Source organism: Ciona robusta, chromosome 1, assembly GCF_009617815.1.
Source record: "Ciona robusta chromosome 1, ASM961781v2".
NCBI lineage: Eukaryota > Metazoa > Chordata > Ascidiacea > Phlebobranchia > Cionidae > Ciona > Ciona robusta.
In genome coordinates, this window is record NC_143235.1 from 1,657,696 (window position 1) to 1,676,437 (window position 18,742).

General features: G+C 37.7%; 3 protein-coding genes across 4 annotated transcripts in view; 2 read left to right on the top strand and 1 right to left on the bottom strand.

The window, feature by feature from the left end:
- Positions 1-5,721, top strand: part of LOC149741220 (uncharacterized) — a 19,310-nt gene extending 13,589 nt beyond the window's left edge. Inside the window, exons 6-11 of one of the 2 annotated variants that reach the window (XM_089880305.1) lie at positions 635-876; positions 2,219-2,308; positions 2,625-2,837; positions 3,451-3,614; positions 3,913-4,386; positions 4,634-5,721. In XM_089880305.1, the coding sequence (XP_089736431.1) occupies positions 635-876; positions 2,219-2,308; positions 2,625-2,837; positions 3,451-3,614; positions 3,913-4,386; positions 4,634-5,419 (1,969 nt within the window). In that variant the 3' untranslated portion in view covers positions 5,420-5,721. The remainder of the gene's footprint in view (positions 1-634; positions 877-2,218; positions 2,309-2,624; positions 2,838-3,450; positions 3,615-3,912; positions 4,387-4,633) is intronic. The other variant, XM_089880361.1, reaches the window with a different exon arrangement.
- A 299-nt stretch (positions 5,722-6,020) lies between these two features.
- Positions 6,021-8,422, bottom strand: LOC149741221 (sepiapterin reductase-like). Its single transcript, XM_089883599.1, has 2 exons — positions 6,880-8,422; positions 6,021-6,611 (listed from the first exon to the last, which is right to left on the bottom strand). The coding sequence occupies exons 1-2, from the start codon at positions 7,423-7,425 to the stop codon at positions 6,342-6,344; spliced, it is 816 nt and encodes a 271-aa protein (XP_089739725.1). The 5' UTR covers positions 7,426-8,422; the 3' UTR covers positions 6,021-6,341.
- Positions 8,423-10,931: 2,509 nt separating this feature from the next.
- LOC149741222 (ras-related protein Rab-10-like) lies at positions 10,932-15,424 on the top strand. The gene is made up of 7 exons (XM_089883367.1): positions 10,932-11,256; positions 12,492-12,649; positions 13,085-13,145; positions 13,467-13,605; positions 13,768-13,854; positions 14,467-14,568; positions 14,855-15,424. The coding sequence occupies exons 1-7, from the start codon at positions 11,048-11,050 to the stop codon at positions 14,957-14,959; spliced, it is 861 nt and encodes a 286-aa protein (XP_089739493.1). The 5' UTR covers positions 10,932-11,047; the 3' UTR covers positions 14,960-15,424.
- The last annotated feature ends 3,318 nt before the right edge of the window (positions 15,425-18,742 follow it).

Here is an 18,742-nt window from a genome sequence, read left to right on the forward strand (position 1 = left end):
AAGTTTCGACCGGTATGACTTCTGATTCGGGGACGATTAGGTATTTTATACCCGGTGTAATACGAAAAACTTAGAAATAATAAGTCGTTCTGTGGTCTGGCTTAATTGGTGCTATAGTTCTCGATAATTAAGGCTGTGATTAGAACAGAAATAGCAGCAATTGCTTGATAGTTTAGACCGTGTGTGTCTGTATGAGTTAATTGTGTTTTAAAATACTTTGTAACTGATCAGTTTAATATAGTTTTGTTTATTGTAGTATTGCCCACACAATGTTATCGTGTGCGCTAGTTAAAAATGATGGTTTGACAAATTGAAAACCGAAACTACATTATAATGTTTCAGTTACCTGCGAATATAGTTATATAGCTAGACCTCAAGTAAGATGTTAGTTTCAATAGAATGCGAATGTCGCACAACTGTCTATGGTCAGATGTCACGTTTAATGTAAATATTAAAATATATGTGTGGACACAAAGTCGGCATCGAAGGGAGAATAGATTTCTTTATTTAGATGCAGACGTTTATTTTTGGTGTGACTCGTATTTGAGTCTAGGCAGATGTTAAATTGATTTTCATCTATTCTTAGTCACACTTTTCGTGGATAATTGAAATAAATATCTATTTTTTTTTCCAGAACTCGTAAGAACAAAACGACTCGTCCTAGACAAGACATTAGTGACAATTACACGAGAAACGGTATAGGATATACAAGTCTGAACTCCCCCGATCAAGGAAACATGATTCAGGTCCACGAACCGTCTCGCAGTCACGTGCAAGGTGACGTCATTATCAATCAACGCTTGAGTGATTTTGTAAGGGAACGTTTTGACGCAACTTCGAGTGAGAAGAATCGGCTTTCAAACATGTTTGGTGAAGGTAAGACACAGTTGCGGTTGTGGTTGTTGTTACATAACTCTGGTATACAACTACCGTGGTCATTTTTATTCAACTCGTAAGCGGGCACGCGGTGTAAGAAACAGAACACACGTGTTATAACGACCGTCATTGCTCCGCCGGGCGAGGATAAATAAATTTTATTCATTTACCTTAGAGTTGCAAATTTACGTTGTTCGTTTAAACCATGTCTATATTATGATATATCGCAAAATTAATCATTCGATAGAATAGAAAATATTTCTGTATCAATTCTACAAAAACAGAACCTCGTTAAAATACATCATTGTTAAAATGTTTATATCTATGTATGACACTCATCGGAGTAAAATGTAAGAATAAAACTAACGCCTTCTCCGTGCAAGAGAATTCTGAAGATCCCTAAAAATAAGGAGTGACAACTTCGATTTAAAAATGAGATTACAGCATTTTGGATAAAGATGATGTAATACAAACGTGAACCAAATCATGTTTGACGTGTCAAAATATGGAATCTGTCTAAATAATAACTATCCTTGCCTGTAATGATAGATTAAACACTGAAATATGAAATGGTTAGGGTAACTTTATTTTCAATAGAATGTAGTTTTAGCGTCATACGACAAGCAATCTATTCATGGTAAATTTATTTTACCTGCTAGCACCAGCTGCAAAAATTATTGGACATGGACGGTGGGAATTCGGCAATAGAGAAAGATATTATAAATGCGAATACGCAAAGTTTTGTATGAGTTGTAATTTATGGCGTTCTTTACCCGTTGTTGGGTAGCAGCCGTAGAAATCCTGCTTTTATCGCTCGTTCCGCTACTTGAATGAGAACGCTCGGTCTTGGCATATTATAATGGCTTTTCGGAGTAATTTAATTTCTTTTCAAAGCAACAAAAGGTTCCCTGTCGGGCTTGACTGCTTAAATTGGCAAAGGAGCAAAGTCTAACTGTTTGTACACATACAACCATACCTAAATTAGCACCTGGGGCCCAGTGCAGTTTCTTTGTCAGATACTTGTGAAAACCCAATTAAAAAGTGTTGCCACGCAGTAGGTTTCCCAATATATTGAAAGTTTAGGTAATGACGTCAAATACTAATAGTTCTTGGTAATATGTAATAGAAATCGACAAACGGTCGGGATGAAACCACAGTTTATGTTACAATACCGTCAAAACTCTCACTGGAAACACTTTTTAAACTGTTCTGGGAAATTGCTCATAAATGGTCTATTAAATAAACCAACCAGCGACCACACACAAGCATTTCAATTCATAGGAGTTCTTCCTTTTGTCCGAACACTAAAAACCATTACTTTACGATCAATATATTTTCGCAGGTTCAAAGAGTTTCCAAAACGATGAAGTTAAAGGAACGCAACTCACTAAAATCAACGAAGTAAAAACCGACTTCACTAAGGACGATCAAGGTATAACCGGCAATTAGATTTCGCAACGTTTGCGAGTGGTTTTATAAAACTAGCTGAAATAATGTCAGTTCCTTAAGTGCTTTGTGGTTGTGGATGTGCAATTTCATCCTTCAGAATTAAACATACAGCATGTTCGTATAACGTATATAAACTGTACTAGACAATCCATAAAGAAACACTGGGTTAAAGCAATTGCCATTAAACGTCTGAATACATGAGTAAACTCCAATGACGTCGGCTGATAATTTTACATGTAAAGTTATTTTATCTTGCGAGTAAACGTCTGTATCTATAATGTACATGCTTCTGTTTTCAGGTATAGGCCATTCCCCTAAGCCTGTCAAGAATGATGAAGAAACTGAGTATGGTATAATTCAACCCAACCACGCCGACGAACCCGACTTAGATTTAAGCAAGTGCGACATTACAACAGAGAATCGAACTTCTGTGTTCGATGACAGTGACTATGACGAAGTTCTCGATTTCATGACGTCACCGAAAGATGGCGATACAGAGGCAGCCGTAGGCGGTAAGTCGACCTTAGGGGTAATGCGATGATATTAATCATCATCAAACCTACAACGCTTTAAGGTGAATTATTTCTGAAGTAAGATTTACGGCAGATGCATCACAATATGTGACAGCGATAACCCCCCGTAAACACAGTGATTTTGAGTTATATCTCGTTTAGTGTTTAAGACAACTTGGCCTTGCTAGTTATATTACGGCGCATCTGTTGACTCTTATAGATCTTCATTAATATGTATTTCGTCCGTTTAAGCCATTAATTAGAACTTGTCCGAAGTAATATTCATATAAAAGTGTTGTATTCATAGACTCATGTTACATTGTGTGCCCTGGTCAATTTTGCAACAGGAAAATTAACTAATTCATTAAAATTGTCCGTGTTGTGCTAATGGATTGTGATAACACCGTGTAAAGTTTTGTCTCCCTTTGCTACCAAACATCGTGTTAGATTCGTCACGGTTTTCAATTAAAAATAGGTAACGTTTACATACACCGTGTTTAACCGCCGTTTTGCCATTTTTAAACGAGTCGATTATATGCGCTATGGAAGTAAACCATATATTGAAGGACTGAAACATGTTCCATACATTCAATTAACTTCCATCTTTCTTCAGGATCCAAAGAGATCAACCTTCAGAACGAATCTTCCTCCAAGAGATCATCCGCATCATCTACGTCAGACTCCGTGACGTCAGCAACCTCCGGAAACTCAACCTCCGGGATCGAGAGCGGGGAGGAGAAGGCGACAAACCCGAAATATGCAAACCTTGATATCGCGGTGAGTGGTTGTACTGGTTGGTGGAGAAATATACTATAACTGATGTATATCTCATAGTGGCTCTTTATACTTTCTACTGTAAAACCTTCTTGGTTCTTAATCTATACTTAAAGGGTTGGCCCAGGCTATCTTATATGACTAACAATGGTTGCCCAAATATAGCTCTAATTTGAAAGTTTCCAAAAGATTTAGGGTTTTAAAATACGTTTGTACAAATTGGTTAGGAGTATAACCGCAAGTTACTAAATTTTGCACTTAATAAAGCGCATTGTCATTTTAACTTTTTCGTTTTTTACAGAAAATTCTCCACACCCGTAAACGGATCCACAGGACCTTATACACACCGCCAGAAGTCAAGGATTTACCAAAAGAAGAAACACAGACCAACGCCACTGTTGGCAAAAAGAAGGGCAATGGCGTATTAAAACGCCACACACATTATGGGACAGTCGGTCGTCGTAGTAAAGCTCAGTCATCCAGCCAGACACGTCACTCTAGCTGCTCTCGACCGTCATCTACCGGCGAGAACGACTACCTCGACCTGGGCGGTGTTACAGCCGGTGATTACGCAACATTCGATCCGGTCCGTGCTCGCAGACAAACCACTTGCATCACCAACACAGAAGATAGTTGGTTCACTCTGGATTCCCGGAAGAGCAGAATACGTTCACGGGAATCAGACTCAGAAGGGAGCGACTCAAATCGAAATTCTCTTGGAACTGATCAAAACAGATGGAGCAGAATAAGCAGCAATTCACAAAACAGTGACAAGGTAAAGAATTTCAATAAGATAGTGGAGATAAAAATTATCTATATTTACAACTTATACTTGCAACCAAATTAAACATTTACATCAAAGCCAGATTTTTATTCATTAACTTGTTTGTTTAATATAACACTTAGGTAGTTGGTCTTTAGCTTTTTAAAGACTATTTTGTTGTCATTTCTCTTCTTTATTTTCATTAATTTGATCTACGTTACTGTATTTGAAAAGGTAAATAACATTTTTATGTTTTCAGACTTTACTATCCCCCCACAAAGGACCATGGAAGGCATTCCGTAAGTTTGTTAACAACGGAACTTCACCAAGAACTCAGTCTCACGAAGAAAAGAAAGCAACCATCAGACTCGTAAACGGAAACCTAAACAACAATAATAACAATGCCGAACTTGATACTTTGAACAAACCGAACTCAAGACTTTCTTGTATCGAAGTTGGGAAAGTACCCACCAGAGCTGAGGCAGGAGAACAAATTACGAAACAATCGAGTTACAGTTGTGTAACGTCCGGAGAGATGGACGCCAATGCCGAATATTCATACTCGCCCACATTGTCAACTCCGGAACACAGAAGCAACTCTCTAATGAGAAGGTTATCACGAAAATCAACATCCAGAGGAAGGAAGGCGAGAAGATCAAGTCTTCCGACCCAGAGCGCATGGGATGTAAGGAGTGGTAACTGGAGGGAAAGTCCCAAGTCTGATCCAACGACGTCATCTTTGGATTTGAGTGACTCTCAGAGCGAACGTTCAGAAGTCGAAACCAAAGTTATGGCTTCGTTGGAACGAACAGCTCGAAGCAGCAGCGTGAAGGCTAAGCCTGTATCGTCAAAACCGAGCCTTAAGAAACGCTTAATGTCTTTCACAAAGAAAAGATCGCCTTCTCAAAGTCGCAATTCCGTTGACGGTAAAACGAAGTCTGAATCCTCAGACGGTCGACAAATGAACAAAGCTTTGAGTTATTCGTCTCCCCAGTTATCTGTTTTCGCTGTAAACGGGAAGGACCGTAACAAGCTTCAGTTTTAATCAGATTTCCAAGTGTCGTTTTTTTAATATTTCGTGCAGTTATTTATTCACATTACATATTTGTCCACAAAGTGTCATCTCTTTTCTATGTGAATAAGACATTGAGGTTATTGAAGGTATATGTTGTAAGCTGCATAAAAAGAACGTATTCTGTCTCAATATCTCATGCTTCGTGGTACAAGAAGCTCCTTGTTAACTTCTAATCTTTCTATACCTTTCCTCTAACTTGCCTCGGCAAGTTTTTTATGTTCCGTGGGCTACGCATCATTTTACTGCGTATTAAATAAAAGTAAAACACCACATGTCAGTCATTGTTTTTTTTCTTAAAACAGAAATAAACAAACAATTTGTTCTGGATATTGCCCAATGCAGAAGATTGAAAGTTTAAGGTCCAATAACAGACTTGAGAATTTAAAGCTAATGTTATAAAACGGATAATCGAACAACACTAAGATGCAAAGATGCCCAACCGTTGATCATTAAATTTTGACCTAAAATATTTTAATCCTGATATTATCTACCGGATGACAAACTAAATGTGATGAAATGATAAAGCTTGTTGAATGTATAAAATCCAAGCAACGCGGTGTACTTGAAGTGGTTTTATCCAATATAATATATGTTTATAATGTAAGTGATTATTATTAACCTGAGACAGTTAGATTCATATATACAGGGGTAAGGAATACAAAATTAGACAAAGAATGTGAACTTGCAGAGTTAAAGTAGATCGCTTTAAACATCACCAGCAATGTATCTTTTGAGTAACTGTTAGTTTACTGCTGCATGCACTATTTCTATTGTATACACTATAATAAACATTCCTTGTTATATGGGTGAGGACCGCATGTCGAAGAGAGCAGTCAATTAGTTCAGATATGAATATGACCCACTGTACCCCAAACCTCATGCAGTATTAAAATCATTCATTATCTTGAGAATGATCATTTGTGACTGGTTCGTCAGCAAGTTTAACATGGGATCCAGATTCAAACTCGTCGGCTTCTAAAATCTGGAGTAAATAATCAACTGTGGCTGAAGGTTCTCTTACCACTCCAGATTCCGCCATAGTTTGAAACATCGACTTCATATCAAGATTGTGAATATTGGCAAGCGAATCCCACATTTCTGTTTTGACAGGCCCAGGTGCGTAGCTTATGACGCGGATTCCAGGTTCTTCTATAGCTAAGACCTTTAATCATAAACTTGGCAGTTAAAAACCGAGCATTGGAATATTGTTATTGCGGCCAAGTAAAGACATAATGTTATATAAGTGCTAAGGAGGTTACGGAATAGGAATTATTGCACTGGCAAGGCTTGACCGCTGGGCAAAAGCAAGGGACCCGCCGTTTATGAAAATGAGAAAGTGTCGTTTTATTAGCGACAAGTTAGGAACCGTTTAATATATTCTACTATAGGAATTCGTAGTATAATCTATATTTCTAGCGATAACGACGTACCTTGAACAGTATAAGACGAGCTGCTTTGGCGGAACAATAAAGACCGAGGCCTGGCACTGGCTCCTCACTTGCACGAGAACTGATTTGAACAACTGTCTTACGGATTTTCGGATTCCCGCTAAAATATCCAAGGAATGCGGCATTCAATGCGACGGCGGAAGATACGTTGAGGTGCCAGAAATGAGACATTTCAACCGTGTCCGTTGTATCCGAAAGTTTCTTGGAAACGTCAGCGAGAGAGCCAGCGTTGTGGACAAACATAGCGTGCTGGTAAGACCCATCATTAGCCAGTGAAGGGATTTTCTCACAAGCAACTTTTGTGCTTGCGGGATCTGATAGATCAGCTACCACACACACAACTTCGCATGTTGGACAAACCACCTTGATTTGATTCTTTGTTTCAATAAGGCCTTCCTGTGATCTTGCAATGATGACAATTTTAGAATCCTTTCCGAAACGAGAGCTAAGCTTAACTGCAATGCATTGCCCGATGCCTCGACTCGCGCCGGTGACGACACAGAATGTAGACACACCAAACACCGACATTATAAACACACTGGTTAATCAGATGAGGTTTAATAAAAGTACACCTTAAGCTTAATCTACAGAGGGCTACGATCAAATTTAAGAAACTTAAACACTATACAAACTTGATGTACATATGTTAGTCTTATAAAGACTGGTATTATCCCAGTCGTTTGGTTTATAATAAACCATCTTTTCAAAGCTAAAACAGTCACTGAATAAAGCATTTAACTTACGATTCGGTGACAAACAGAAGAGCAACCAACGTACACAAATCATAAAACCCTGTTTATGCTTGTCAAACAACCTTTAAGAGTTACGAATGGCTTACACCGTGAGCTAATAACGTTTAATCCGCTACGTCAAACCGATTAGTTAAATTCTTTTCTGCCAAAAAAGACTTAGTATAAGGTGGTATGTAAATACGTAAGCTACAAATAAATATCATGGTGTCGGTTTTTACAACTGTCTTGCTTATGTTATACAAAATTCTCATATTAAAATGGTAAAATTTCTAATACCGAAATACTGTATATATAAAATTGACTTTATTTAGAACTGATAACAATGCGCTACAAAGTAGCTGCTCTTCACTATTACTGTCAGAGTAATGTTGTAGCTGTCGCCTTGTTTGTCGCTACATAAAACATCGTTATCTTAGCCCGCAGCATCGCCTCAGCACTATACCCCAACCGAAGAAGGTCTATCTTATACGGGATGCGGTTAATTCTAACCTAGCGCAACTATTTATACTCCTTACAATGGATAGTTACACCTACGGACATACTAACAGTACGTACGCAAAGAGTATTTTAATTGCCTGCTCTAATTTATTTACATAACACAGTTAAATTGACCGAGCGGTTAAAAAGACAATGTCCTGATTGTTTTTCAGCAGAACATGCCAAATCGTGTTTAAGTAAAAAACGACCTCGCCGTTCTCCAGATTCGATACCCCAATTACCACGAATAAAACTCACGACTAAAATTTACAGTCACGCAAAGACCCGATGGATAAGTCCTGCTAACGAGCAAATGGTCGCGTAACTGAATACTACGATGGCGAAGTCCGTGACGATTTTGCGACTTGTTTTTGTCGATAAGGTGGTTGTTTTACAACGTTGCAACTATGCCATACACTCAGTTGCGCTAACCCTTCAAAATTCCGCAAGTTCTAGTGTACCTGTCACAGCACCTTACACGCAAGAGGTTACTATACATAGCAATTTTAGGTCACTCGCATTGCTAAAACATGATAAATGCTAATATAGGTATCATGTGTCTCTATTAGTGGTAAAACGTTGCGAAATTCGCCTATAGTATAATTAACACATCTTTTTAAAACACGTTACATTGTGGAAAAAAATATTTTTTGCATTTATGGTTCAGATTATTGTATACTTTAAAACAAACAGTGATTGATGAGCTTAATTGTTTTTAATGAAATCGAGATGTTAATACAAATTCCCAACAAATCAATTCAATATACGAACACAATAACAGGGTTTCCATTACGTAAAAGTGGTACAGTCTGTTATTTCCGTCGGTTATCCCCTTTTTATTCTCTGAAAATTGTAACCGGTCACAGCAATTCCACCAACGTTTGGTATGCAGCAAACCAGCGTCAATTCTGACTAAAGGACAGTTGATTAACTGCGTTTGATGAATTAACTATATCCGTATTGTGGATATTCGATTTGATAAGGTCAGATCGTATGCAGATTAGACTATATTTGAGTCAGGCCACAGGGCGTTACCCTTTAGAGAGCAATAAAACGTGTATAATTCAATTGTTTATTTGGCTAAGAAAGTTATAGCATGGCGTTCTGTACTCGTGACCTGGAAACATACCAAGTGAGCTGCATATAATATATCATATAAAATGCTTGGCGATCGTTAGAGACGAACAATGGGCACGGAATTGGTAGCAAATAGATATATATCATATAATAACTACATATCATATTTCATTATAACATGCTATCTGTATTGATTTTTCTAAACACCTAAATTAAACTGTGAACGACTAATTAACCGCAGCGGTGTGGTCGATAAGGATATACGGCTATTGCTGTAATATAATGGGACACGCTTTCTTAGCAGGGTGGGACCAGGTTAGCACATTTACAATCGATCAGAACATATTACATGTATGGCGTTCAATAGAGAAATATTTTAATTGGCTTTGACAAATATAGGTCCTATACCAGGCACGCTCAGCTCGCAGTTGTATTAATTATTCAGTGGCGCGCCTTGGTTGTAGGTATTCATCTAAAACCATTCAAAAGATTTACAATTTATACTTGAGAAAGTATTGTATGTACGGATTTGAAGATATGTAAAAGGAAAAGTAATTAAAGACGAGCATATTTGAATTTTTAATCCGCAGTTAAAACAATTGAAGTTTTATTGATTCTTTTCTTCAAAGGAAGAGGGATTTTGCTTATAAGCAAGTAGCAGAAAGGGAAATGCAGGTCCTGATACACATCATGTGGTATTGGGGGAGGCTACCAATATTGCTCCCAAAGTATCGAAAAATGGTTCAGCACGAAGTAATATAGACAAGTCACAAGTATCAAGGTTGAGAGGTATTATTGTACAACTGTAACAAGGTGTTTCACTATTCGTAACTGGGCACACGGATTTTAGAGTATAATAAAGTCAGATTTAATTACAATGTGAATACTGTGGTATACATTAAAAGTAGGTTAGGTGTTTATATATGGGGTTAGTAACTTTTAAAGTTTTACGCGTTTATGTCACTATAGGTTTACTATTTACATTTATGTATGCAATGTGTGGCAAAGTAATCAATTGGGTTTCTCTCGCACACGTATATTATATTATGTTGTAACGACCTTCTGTTTGCTGCTTGGTTGTATTCCCAGGTGGGCAGTTCGAATGCCAATCAATATTTAATGATTGTTTATTTTTCGTCAAGAGTTAAAAAGGGAATAAGATGATTGTAAAATTTGCATTTTATTAGAAATTATGACTAATAGCACGGTGGTTTAATATTTTTAATAGAAGTTGTTACACACCACCGTATTTAAATGTCCATCCTCAAAATGTTTATTTCACAATGCTAACTTGAAGGTTAGGTTTACAAAATAAAATCACTAACAAGCCAAGACACAAAGCTTTCAAAAGATCTGTTACAACTCAATAGATACGATTCGACAACAGGCTTGAAATAAGTCCCTGTGGTACGGTGACGTCATCGCAGCAGCTTTGCGGCGACGTTTCAGTATTGACTTTTTGGACGCGGAGGGCGGGTAAGGTCGCGCTACGAGTACGGATTAAACGGTTACGTGTAGCCTAATAGTGTTATGTTACTGTGCAGTTAGAGGGTGCTGGCTTTTGGACATAGATAGAAAAGACACTGCTTTTAAGACAGGGACTAAATTTGAACGTTTTAAATTTGAATATATTAAACCGATAAGTGTAACTGTGTTTACTGTAAAGTTAAATTGTATAGGCTTTGGACGTGTTAACGTGACTGACTATGAGACACACTGCGTATAAAGACAGGTATTAAACCTTTTTTAAATTCTAACAGATTTGTTACTACATTATTGCAAATTGATTTTGGTTGTATTTGAAGTGAGGTTGGTGGATTTAATAAGTACCAAAGCTTTTAAAGATGTCGTCTCCGGGAAGGCTGGAAAGTGTCACTGAAAACGGTAGCAACCATAACGGTAACACCAGCAATATAGATATTGGTTCAACATGCGGTGCCACAACAACATATGCAACGGGTGAAGGTGAAGGTTTACGTCAGAGGCGAACATCTGGACATAAGAAGACAGAAACAACAAGACAAAGAAAGAACTCCCCACAAAAGGCAAAAGGGTAATAATATAATAATATACTATAGGTTGAGTTAAGATGACCCATGTTATTATTTTATTTTATCGTCCTATGATAGTAAACAAATCATATTTACGGATTTATTTGATCATATTCCAACGAAACCAAAAGAGCATTTAAAGCACTTATAATCAAGTATATATTTATGTTTACAAAGCTGGGCAGATTAGCAATCTCGTATAAAAGATACCGGTTTTCATTAAGCTTCAATATTTTACGTTTAATAACCAGAACAGGCAATGTAGTTTGATTCGTGTTATATATATAATCATCTAATGAAAAGATGGGTAGTGGGGCCTGGTACTATATATATTAGGTGCAACCAAGTCAGGAACAATTAGGTTTCATTTTTGTTGTTTAAGACTTTCAAGGTTTTATTTCTGTTGTTTGAGACTTTCAAAGTCGAATTAATTTTAAGTTTTAAACTGTCGGAATGTGGTTCAATTATCTGATTAAATATAAACTTAAGAATGAAAATTACGAGATGTCAGTTTCGCCGTGGCGTAGTGGTTAGCGCGCCTGCCTGTAACCATTAGGTAATGGGTTCAAGGCTCGTCGCTGCTACTATTGTGGGCGTATGTATCCTTGGGCAAGACACTTAACGGCAATTGCTCCAACCCAGTGGTCACTAATGGGTTGTCCAAATTATCAGCCATACATAAAAAAAATGAAAAAATCAAAAAAAATAATCACCCACAAAGTAACATACATGGTAACTCGTAGGTTGGCACGAGGTGTTAAACCCGTGTGATAACGACTGTCGTTTTCCAGCCACGCGAGGATAAAGTAAGTTACATTCATTCATACATTCAGTTTCCAGATGTCCCAATATTAGAAGCCAAGTTTAGTTTTCAATATTTTTTGTTCTTATCCAATCTATTCAAACATAAACGCATAGTTCTGTAATCATAACGTGTGGGTAACACGACTTTACAACCAAGAGCATTGTTGGCTTGATGTCGTTTTTGTTTTGAGCGCGTATGTCAATTTTGGACAAGACACCTAGCGGTAATTGCTCCAGCCAGGTATAGCCCCATATATGGGCTTACCAAAATATCAACCATTTATAAAATTCCCAATCAAGCAAGCACTCGCAAAGTTACATACGTGGTAACTTGTTAGCGAACACGAGGTGTGTGAAACAGGACACATATGGTATAAAGTCGTTGCCCCGCCACTTAAAGACAAACAAGATAAATGTATTCGTCACTTCACAGAAGCAAAGATGACGGAAGCTCATCTCCACTGCTCCAACATCCAACTGTTGATCTTAAGTTACAAATGATCCTCATCGGAGATAGAAACGTCGGGAAGACATGTTTCTTGGAGAGATACACAGATGATTTGTTCCGAGAAGAGTCAAAGTCCACAGTCGGTAAGACCTTGTAACCCTCACAGAAACATATAATAATACCCTTTGTAGTGTTTTTTTAACCTTCTTTTTGGGGTAAAACATTAGTATAGTAATGTGTGTTTTTAGCTACTGAGAGATTGTATAAAAAGAAATATGAGCACATAAATGGTATGTTGACTTATTTAAAAAGGGCGCGTCTAAAAGATTTGTTTATCACAAAAGAAATACGTGAAACATGCATAATATATGTAAATGTGTGTGCCTGTACCTATATGACAGTTTCATTTTATAGTAGCTGCGGCCTATTGATTGGTCTTTAATAATTATATTTGCCACACAAGTAGACAGTGTGTTTTACGACCACTGACAAGCACGGCATTGTGTAACTGAATAGGATTTATTTTAGTTTCTGCTTTTATTGATCGGTTATCCTTGCAATGATTGTTGTTCATGCAGGAATCGATTTTCGCATCAAGACTGTCACAGTGGGGGGTAGAAGAATAAGGCTTCAAATTTGGTGGGTCGTACAGTCTGTAGTTAAAGTTAATACGAGTTGTGTATTTAACTTATGTTGAATGTCCTGGGCCGTGGTACTTGCTTTGTTAAACAGCTTCTTGGCTCAGTGCTGCCACCGTTATGTTTGAGGCGTCTTTTGGCAAAACACTTGACAAAACAAACATGAATCCAGAAGTCACCAATCGGTGGATTAAAGTGACCGACATGCAAATCATCAGTCACACAAAGTTATATACGTGGTAACTCGTAAAAGTCAGCGTATGAATTAAATCGGCCGTGCCCATTGCCGCCACACGAGTAAAAATTCATTCATTCATTCCAGGGATACAGCGGGACAAGAAAGGTTCAACAGCATCACGACAGCTTATTACAGAAACGCACGCGGTATTCTTCTTCTATATGACGTCACAAACCCAGAATCATACCGCAACATAACAAAGTGGATGAAACTTATTGAGGAGGTGAGGGGGTTTAAGTTGTTAATACTTTTTTTAATTTTTAGAGACCATTTTTTAAAACTTTGGGTTGCTTTTAGATCCCATTTCAAAACCTCTATTTATATACAATTTTTTTTCGCTAGTATATGCCTTTTTAAAATACGTAAACGACGTCAATTCCAACAGTACGGCAGGAGTGACGTGGAAGTGGCGATCGTTGGAAACAAAGCGGATCTGGAGAACGTACAAGTCAACACACACAAAGCTAGAAACGTAAGTGGAAAGTGAACAAACATATTGACGCTGCTGTCTTACATTTTCAATTTATATATCAAGTGTTTGGACTGCTGGTGGCTTGTGTTTACATGTGCGAATATAGTTTCGTTTGCGGTTTAAGTAAACACGACTTCTTTGCTTAAAGTATCAACTTTATACCTGTGTATGTTTGTTTTGGAGAACAAAGGTAACATGGTGTATGTTTGTTTCGACATTTATAAATATATAGCAGTGGGGGTAAGATGGATACCGTTAAAACTGTCCCATATTTACTAATCGTGTTTTAAACAATTTAGAACGATCTTTTGTTTATGCAGTAGGATGGGGGAAGACGGGCCACTTCTAGCACATAATATCTAAATATCCTGATTTTGCCTAAACAATTAACAGCTGAAGACAAATTAAGTCCTGAAGATACGGCTATATAATTCTGTAGATATTCTTTGCTTACAACGAAATGGGGCGAAAAAAGAGAACGAAAAAGTATACCATCTTACCCCAGCAACTAAACTACCATAGTCTTATTAACTATGCATGGCGTAGTTTACCCTGTTTACTAGAATAATCAAAACAGCAAACCTAACACACAATTTACATTTCCCCTAACAGTTTGCCGAAAACTGCGGCTTCATTTTCTACGAAACAAGCGCCAAAGCAAGTTTAAACGTGGACACAGTGTTTGTTAATCTAATTTACAAAATTCTTAAACAGGTCAGTCCATAAGTAACGCATTTATCATAGTCACAATATAATACACTTCGGTGTGATATAGGTTTACACAGTGGTATTATATAAATCTTACCGCTATACTTCTAACCAAGTATTGTTTGATCAGTTGGTTAAATTATAATAACTCGTAGTTATATAAAAAATACCAAGCAAATTTTGTCTGAGATAAAGTCCAAAGTCTCGTGCCCATATATAGCTTTTACGAAATACTTATATTCATTTGTAAAAGCTGAAGCCATAACTTTAGACAATAACTGTTTTCCATCAGATACCTCAGCCTCACGAACGAAATCCACAAATCCGACGAAAAACAATGACGTCACAGGCATTATGCGAGGACGCGAACGCGAAGCGAAGTTACAAATGTTGCTGACGTCATAATAGAAAGATCCAAAAGCTCAATGGATGAATCGAAACTGCATTGTGACGTGTTGACTCGAATAATTGGCGCTAGCTATTCACGAATTCGCAAATCCACACTGTGTTAGTGGCTATATACAGATATGATCCAGTCGCATCACAAAACTGCGTTATCGTACATTCTATTCTATATGGGTGCGGTCCTGCGGCAAGGCAGAAAAACGAATCTGGGGTTTGAATCCAAGTTGGCCCAATACCCAAATAGGGTGCTACCGCATATATCTGGTCAGCAGATGTTGAAGCGTGTCGTTTGGCCAAAGGTGGGCGATAGAGACTTCAATATCTTGTTATTATTGTAAATTTTGCATTTCAAGATGATGGTACTTATACGAAAATAATTACGGTACAACGCAGCACTGTCTTAATAAACCGTAAAAACGAAAACGAATATATAAACCTCCATGGTGTATAAGCTATGTGTGAAACCGAGTGTGTGTTACGTCAACATTTTTATTTAAAAGTATAGCGGATATACGTAACAATACACAGTTGGAGCTATATTTATGCAAGTCGTAGTCATAAAAGGACAACTGAGAGACTGCCTTCTGTAACTAAACTACTACATTAACGGGGAAACTATTCTTCTACTGTGGCGAATGGCGTTTATTTTCTCTCTTGCGGAAATTTATGCAGGTGAAAACGTGAGTTGAGAAAAAGTTTTATGTATTTTCAAGATAATGCGAACTGTAAACTTTAAAATATAGTAAATAAGAAACACAATTTGCAAAATATTTCACTATCCACACTCTAAAAACTGTATTTTCTGCTAATTTATGTAAAGTATGTTATCGCCATTATTTAAACAGGGTGATTTTTGACCGGGGGGCAATATTTACCCGTTTATTAGACAACGTAACATGTTGGGAAATTTAGAAGGTGTTGGTGTTAATGTTATTTAATTTGAAGAGGTATATAACGGAAAGAACAACTGTTGGACAAAAATGCGATTTATGATTGCACATACGTGCCCAAAGAGTTTAAATGTTCGATTCCGCAGCGAAATGAAACACATTCATTGGAAGTTGGGAACATGTTCTTGCATCTAAACAAGCCAGAGTGTTATCGGCGTCGTATACCAAGTGTGTCTTATTCGTATGCCTAAACATGTAACAGCAACAGCCGCACCAAACAACCCATCCGAGAACATAGTGTTATGTGTGACGGTTGTAAAAATAAAAAAGTACGATGTCTTGTTACGACTTGTTAGAACCGACGTGAATAAAGAATGGGAACAAACAAAGTGGATTGGGTTGCCTCCATTTTAGAAATTGCAGGTAACGATTTCTTAATTACTATAGCCCAGTCGGTTACTACAGTTCAAAGTTTTCTCTCTTGCGCTCCAAGCGCATACATATGCCGTTTTCTACAAACAGAGAGCTGATGCATGCAGGGACCTACAAGGGATCAAGTTTGAAGACAAGGTCTACAAGATGGCGGATATAAATTGCTCAATGTACCCGGTGTATTGCAATATGACAACTAATAGGGATGGGTGGACCTTTGTAGCAAGCATCCATGAAAATGATATCAAAGAGAAATGTACGGCAGGTGATAGATGATCAAGTGAAAGAGAAAACAGCGCAGTTCATCCAGATGAAGACGGAAATTGGGAAAACAACAACACGTTTGGAAGAGTAAACGATGCTGCAAGATGTGACTTCAAGAACAAAGCATCATATTTTTAACTCAATGCTGCGGGTATGAAGGCCTGGTACGTCACTAACAACACGACCATTCCCAACTACAAGTTTTCGGCCTATATTTGTTTCCACACTAAAATAACTTTTTGACAAAGTACGGAGGCAACTTGCAAGAGCTTTGACAAAGTACGGAGGCAACTTGCAAGATATTTTTATTAACGGTCACTACCAAGAAGTTTACAAATGTTCAGCTACTACTTTGGACTGTAATAAGTTGTGTTTAAGATAGAAGTTTATGAAATAATGTTTAATTTTTAATGCTAAATTTTCGACTTTGTTAAACCGAAATTTACAAAAACAAATTGTCTATAAAGATGTGCAACGCGACCGAACTTTTCCAAGCAGTTAGATGAAAACGTGACGTGACAGTATATTGCGCTTAACGTGCAATTATGGTACATATATTGCACTATAGTTATATAGATTGTTCTGAGAAAAACTATAGGGTCGCATTTTACAAATTAACGATCGGAGTGATGCAATGGTTTCACTATATGCAACAAAGATAATAAACCGCAATGTCCACCAGCGACCCGGCTACAGGATCCAAAGTGCTCACGTGGTTTTAAAATCACTTCAGAAATTGCTGAATAAAATAAAAAACAAAATATGGCCAACTGAATCTATAGATTTTTAAAAAGCATGGGGTTCGAGGGATGAAATGGCAAATCAGAGGGAAATTGTTTGTTCGCAAAAGCTTGTTTGTCAGCAGATCGATGTCTTAATTATGCGGGGCATTGCAACAGTGGGACGAGTTCCAAGATAACAATTAAGTCTAACCATTTACATACTACGCTATATGCGAGCGTAATAAGCTAGCGTTATGCGTCTATCATCACAGCAATTAAATCAGCCACCGACAATATGAGGCTACAGAAATTGGCAAGCAGTTAAAGCCGTTAACCTAATCCTGTCCATCATAAGACATCAAAGTATAGACAAGGGAGGGTATATAGTAATGGTTTTAATAAGGGACTTGTTTTGTTAAAGTAACGGGAAGGGAGAAGGTTATCATCTCTTACAGCAATTCTGGTTGAGGATGAATCAAACCACAATGCAAATCAATAAATATCTAAACTAGCAAGTCAATCCAACAAAGAACCAGTGCAAGCCATAAACATGAAAGTACTATAATTAATTCAAATAAAGCTCAGATTTTATGAGTTTTTAACCTGGTACGAGAAATATAATAAACATTTTTTCCATGAACTACAGTGGTCTCATGCCAGTGATTGCACATAAACTTAGAGGTATACCACAAACCTCTGGGCGATATATCGCTCACACAAAAGAGCGCAAATAAACAATGTCGGTTATTATTTATCATGTCCTACGATCTCATTGTATCTCAACTCGTACTCCGTAGCGAGCTGTGTCACTCATCAATTAAAATCATAAACGATCCTCTGATGCTGGTTTAACGCAGCGGCGAAACTTTTGTTCTCGGGGTCTGTTTCGCGTCAAAACGTAGCGAATATCGGTGGGCAGCTGATGGTGCGGGGGCGGCACTTGAAAGGATTTCTTTTCATCCAATCTTAGTTCAAAAGTAAAACCTTCCGGATAATACATTTCGCCTTCAAAACGTGAAGGGTACATGCCTGGTTATACAACAGCGGCCAAAGGCGTATACGTGTTACATATTGGCTGTATAACGAAAATCTACAAGCGAATTATACGAACAAGTTACCACCCCGATAGAGCATTAAAATTTAAAGTATCCTACCAGCGGTGAGGTAACGACTTAATATTATGAAGTTAAGATTAAAATATTCCGAGAAGGTCGTTGAGTCACAGCGACGCTCGTTCTTTGGAGCATTTTCCCATCAAACAGATCACGCCAAGAGGCGAAGGTTCGCCAACCTCGCGCAGTACAAGTCTATTCCCGTTGGGCTGTCTCACACTTCAATACAAATCCATTAACGCGCCAACGTCACATTGTGATGCGGTCCTGCCGATCCAGCGGCGTTTGGAAAAGTTGCATCAAATATTAACTCCACTTACGCAACGGAGGCGTGAGAATAAGGACAGGAATGTGA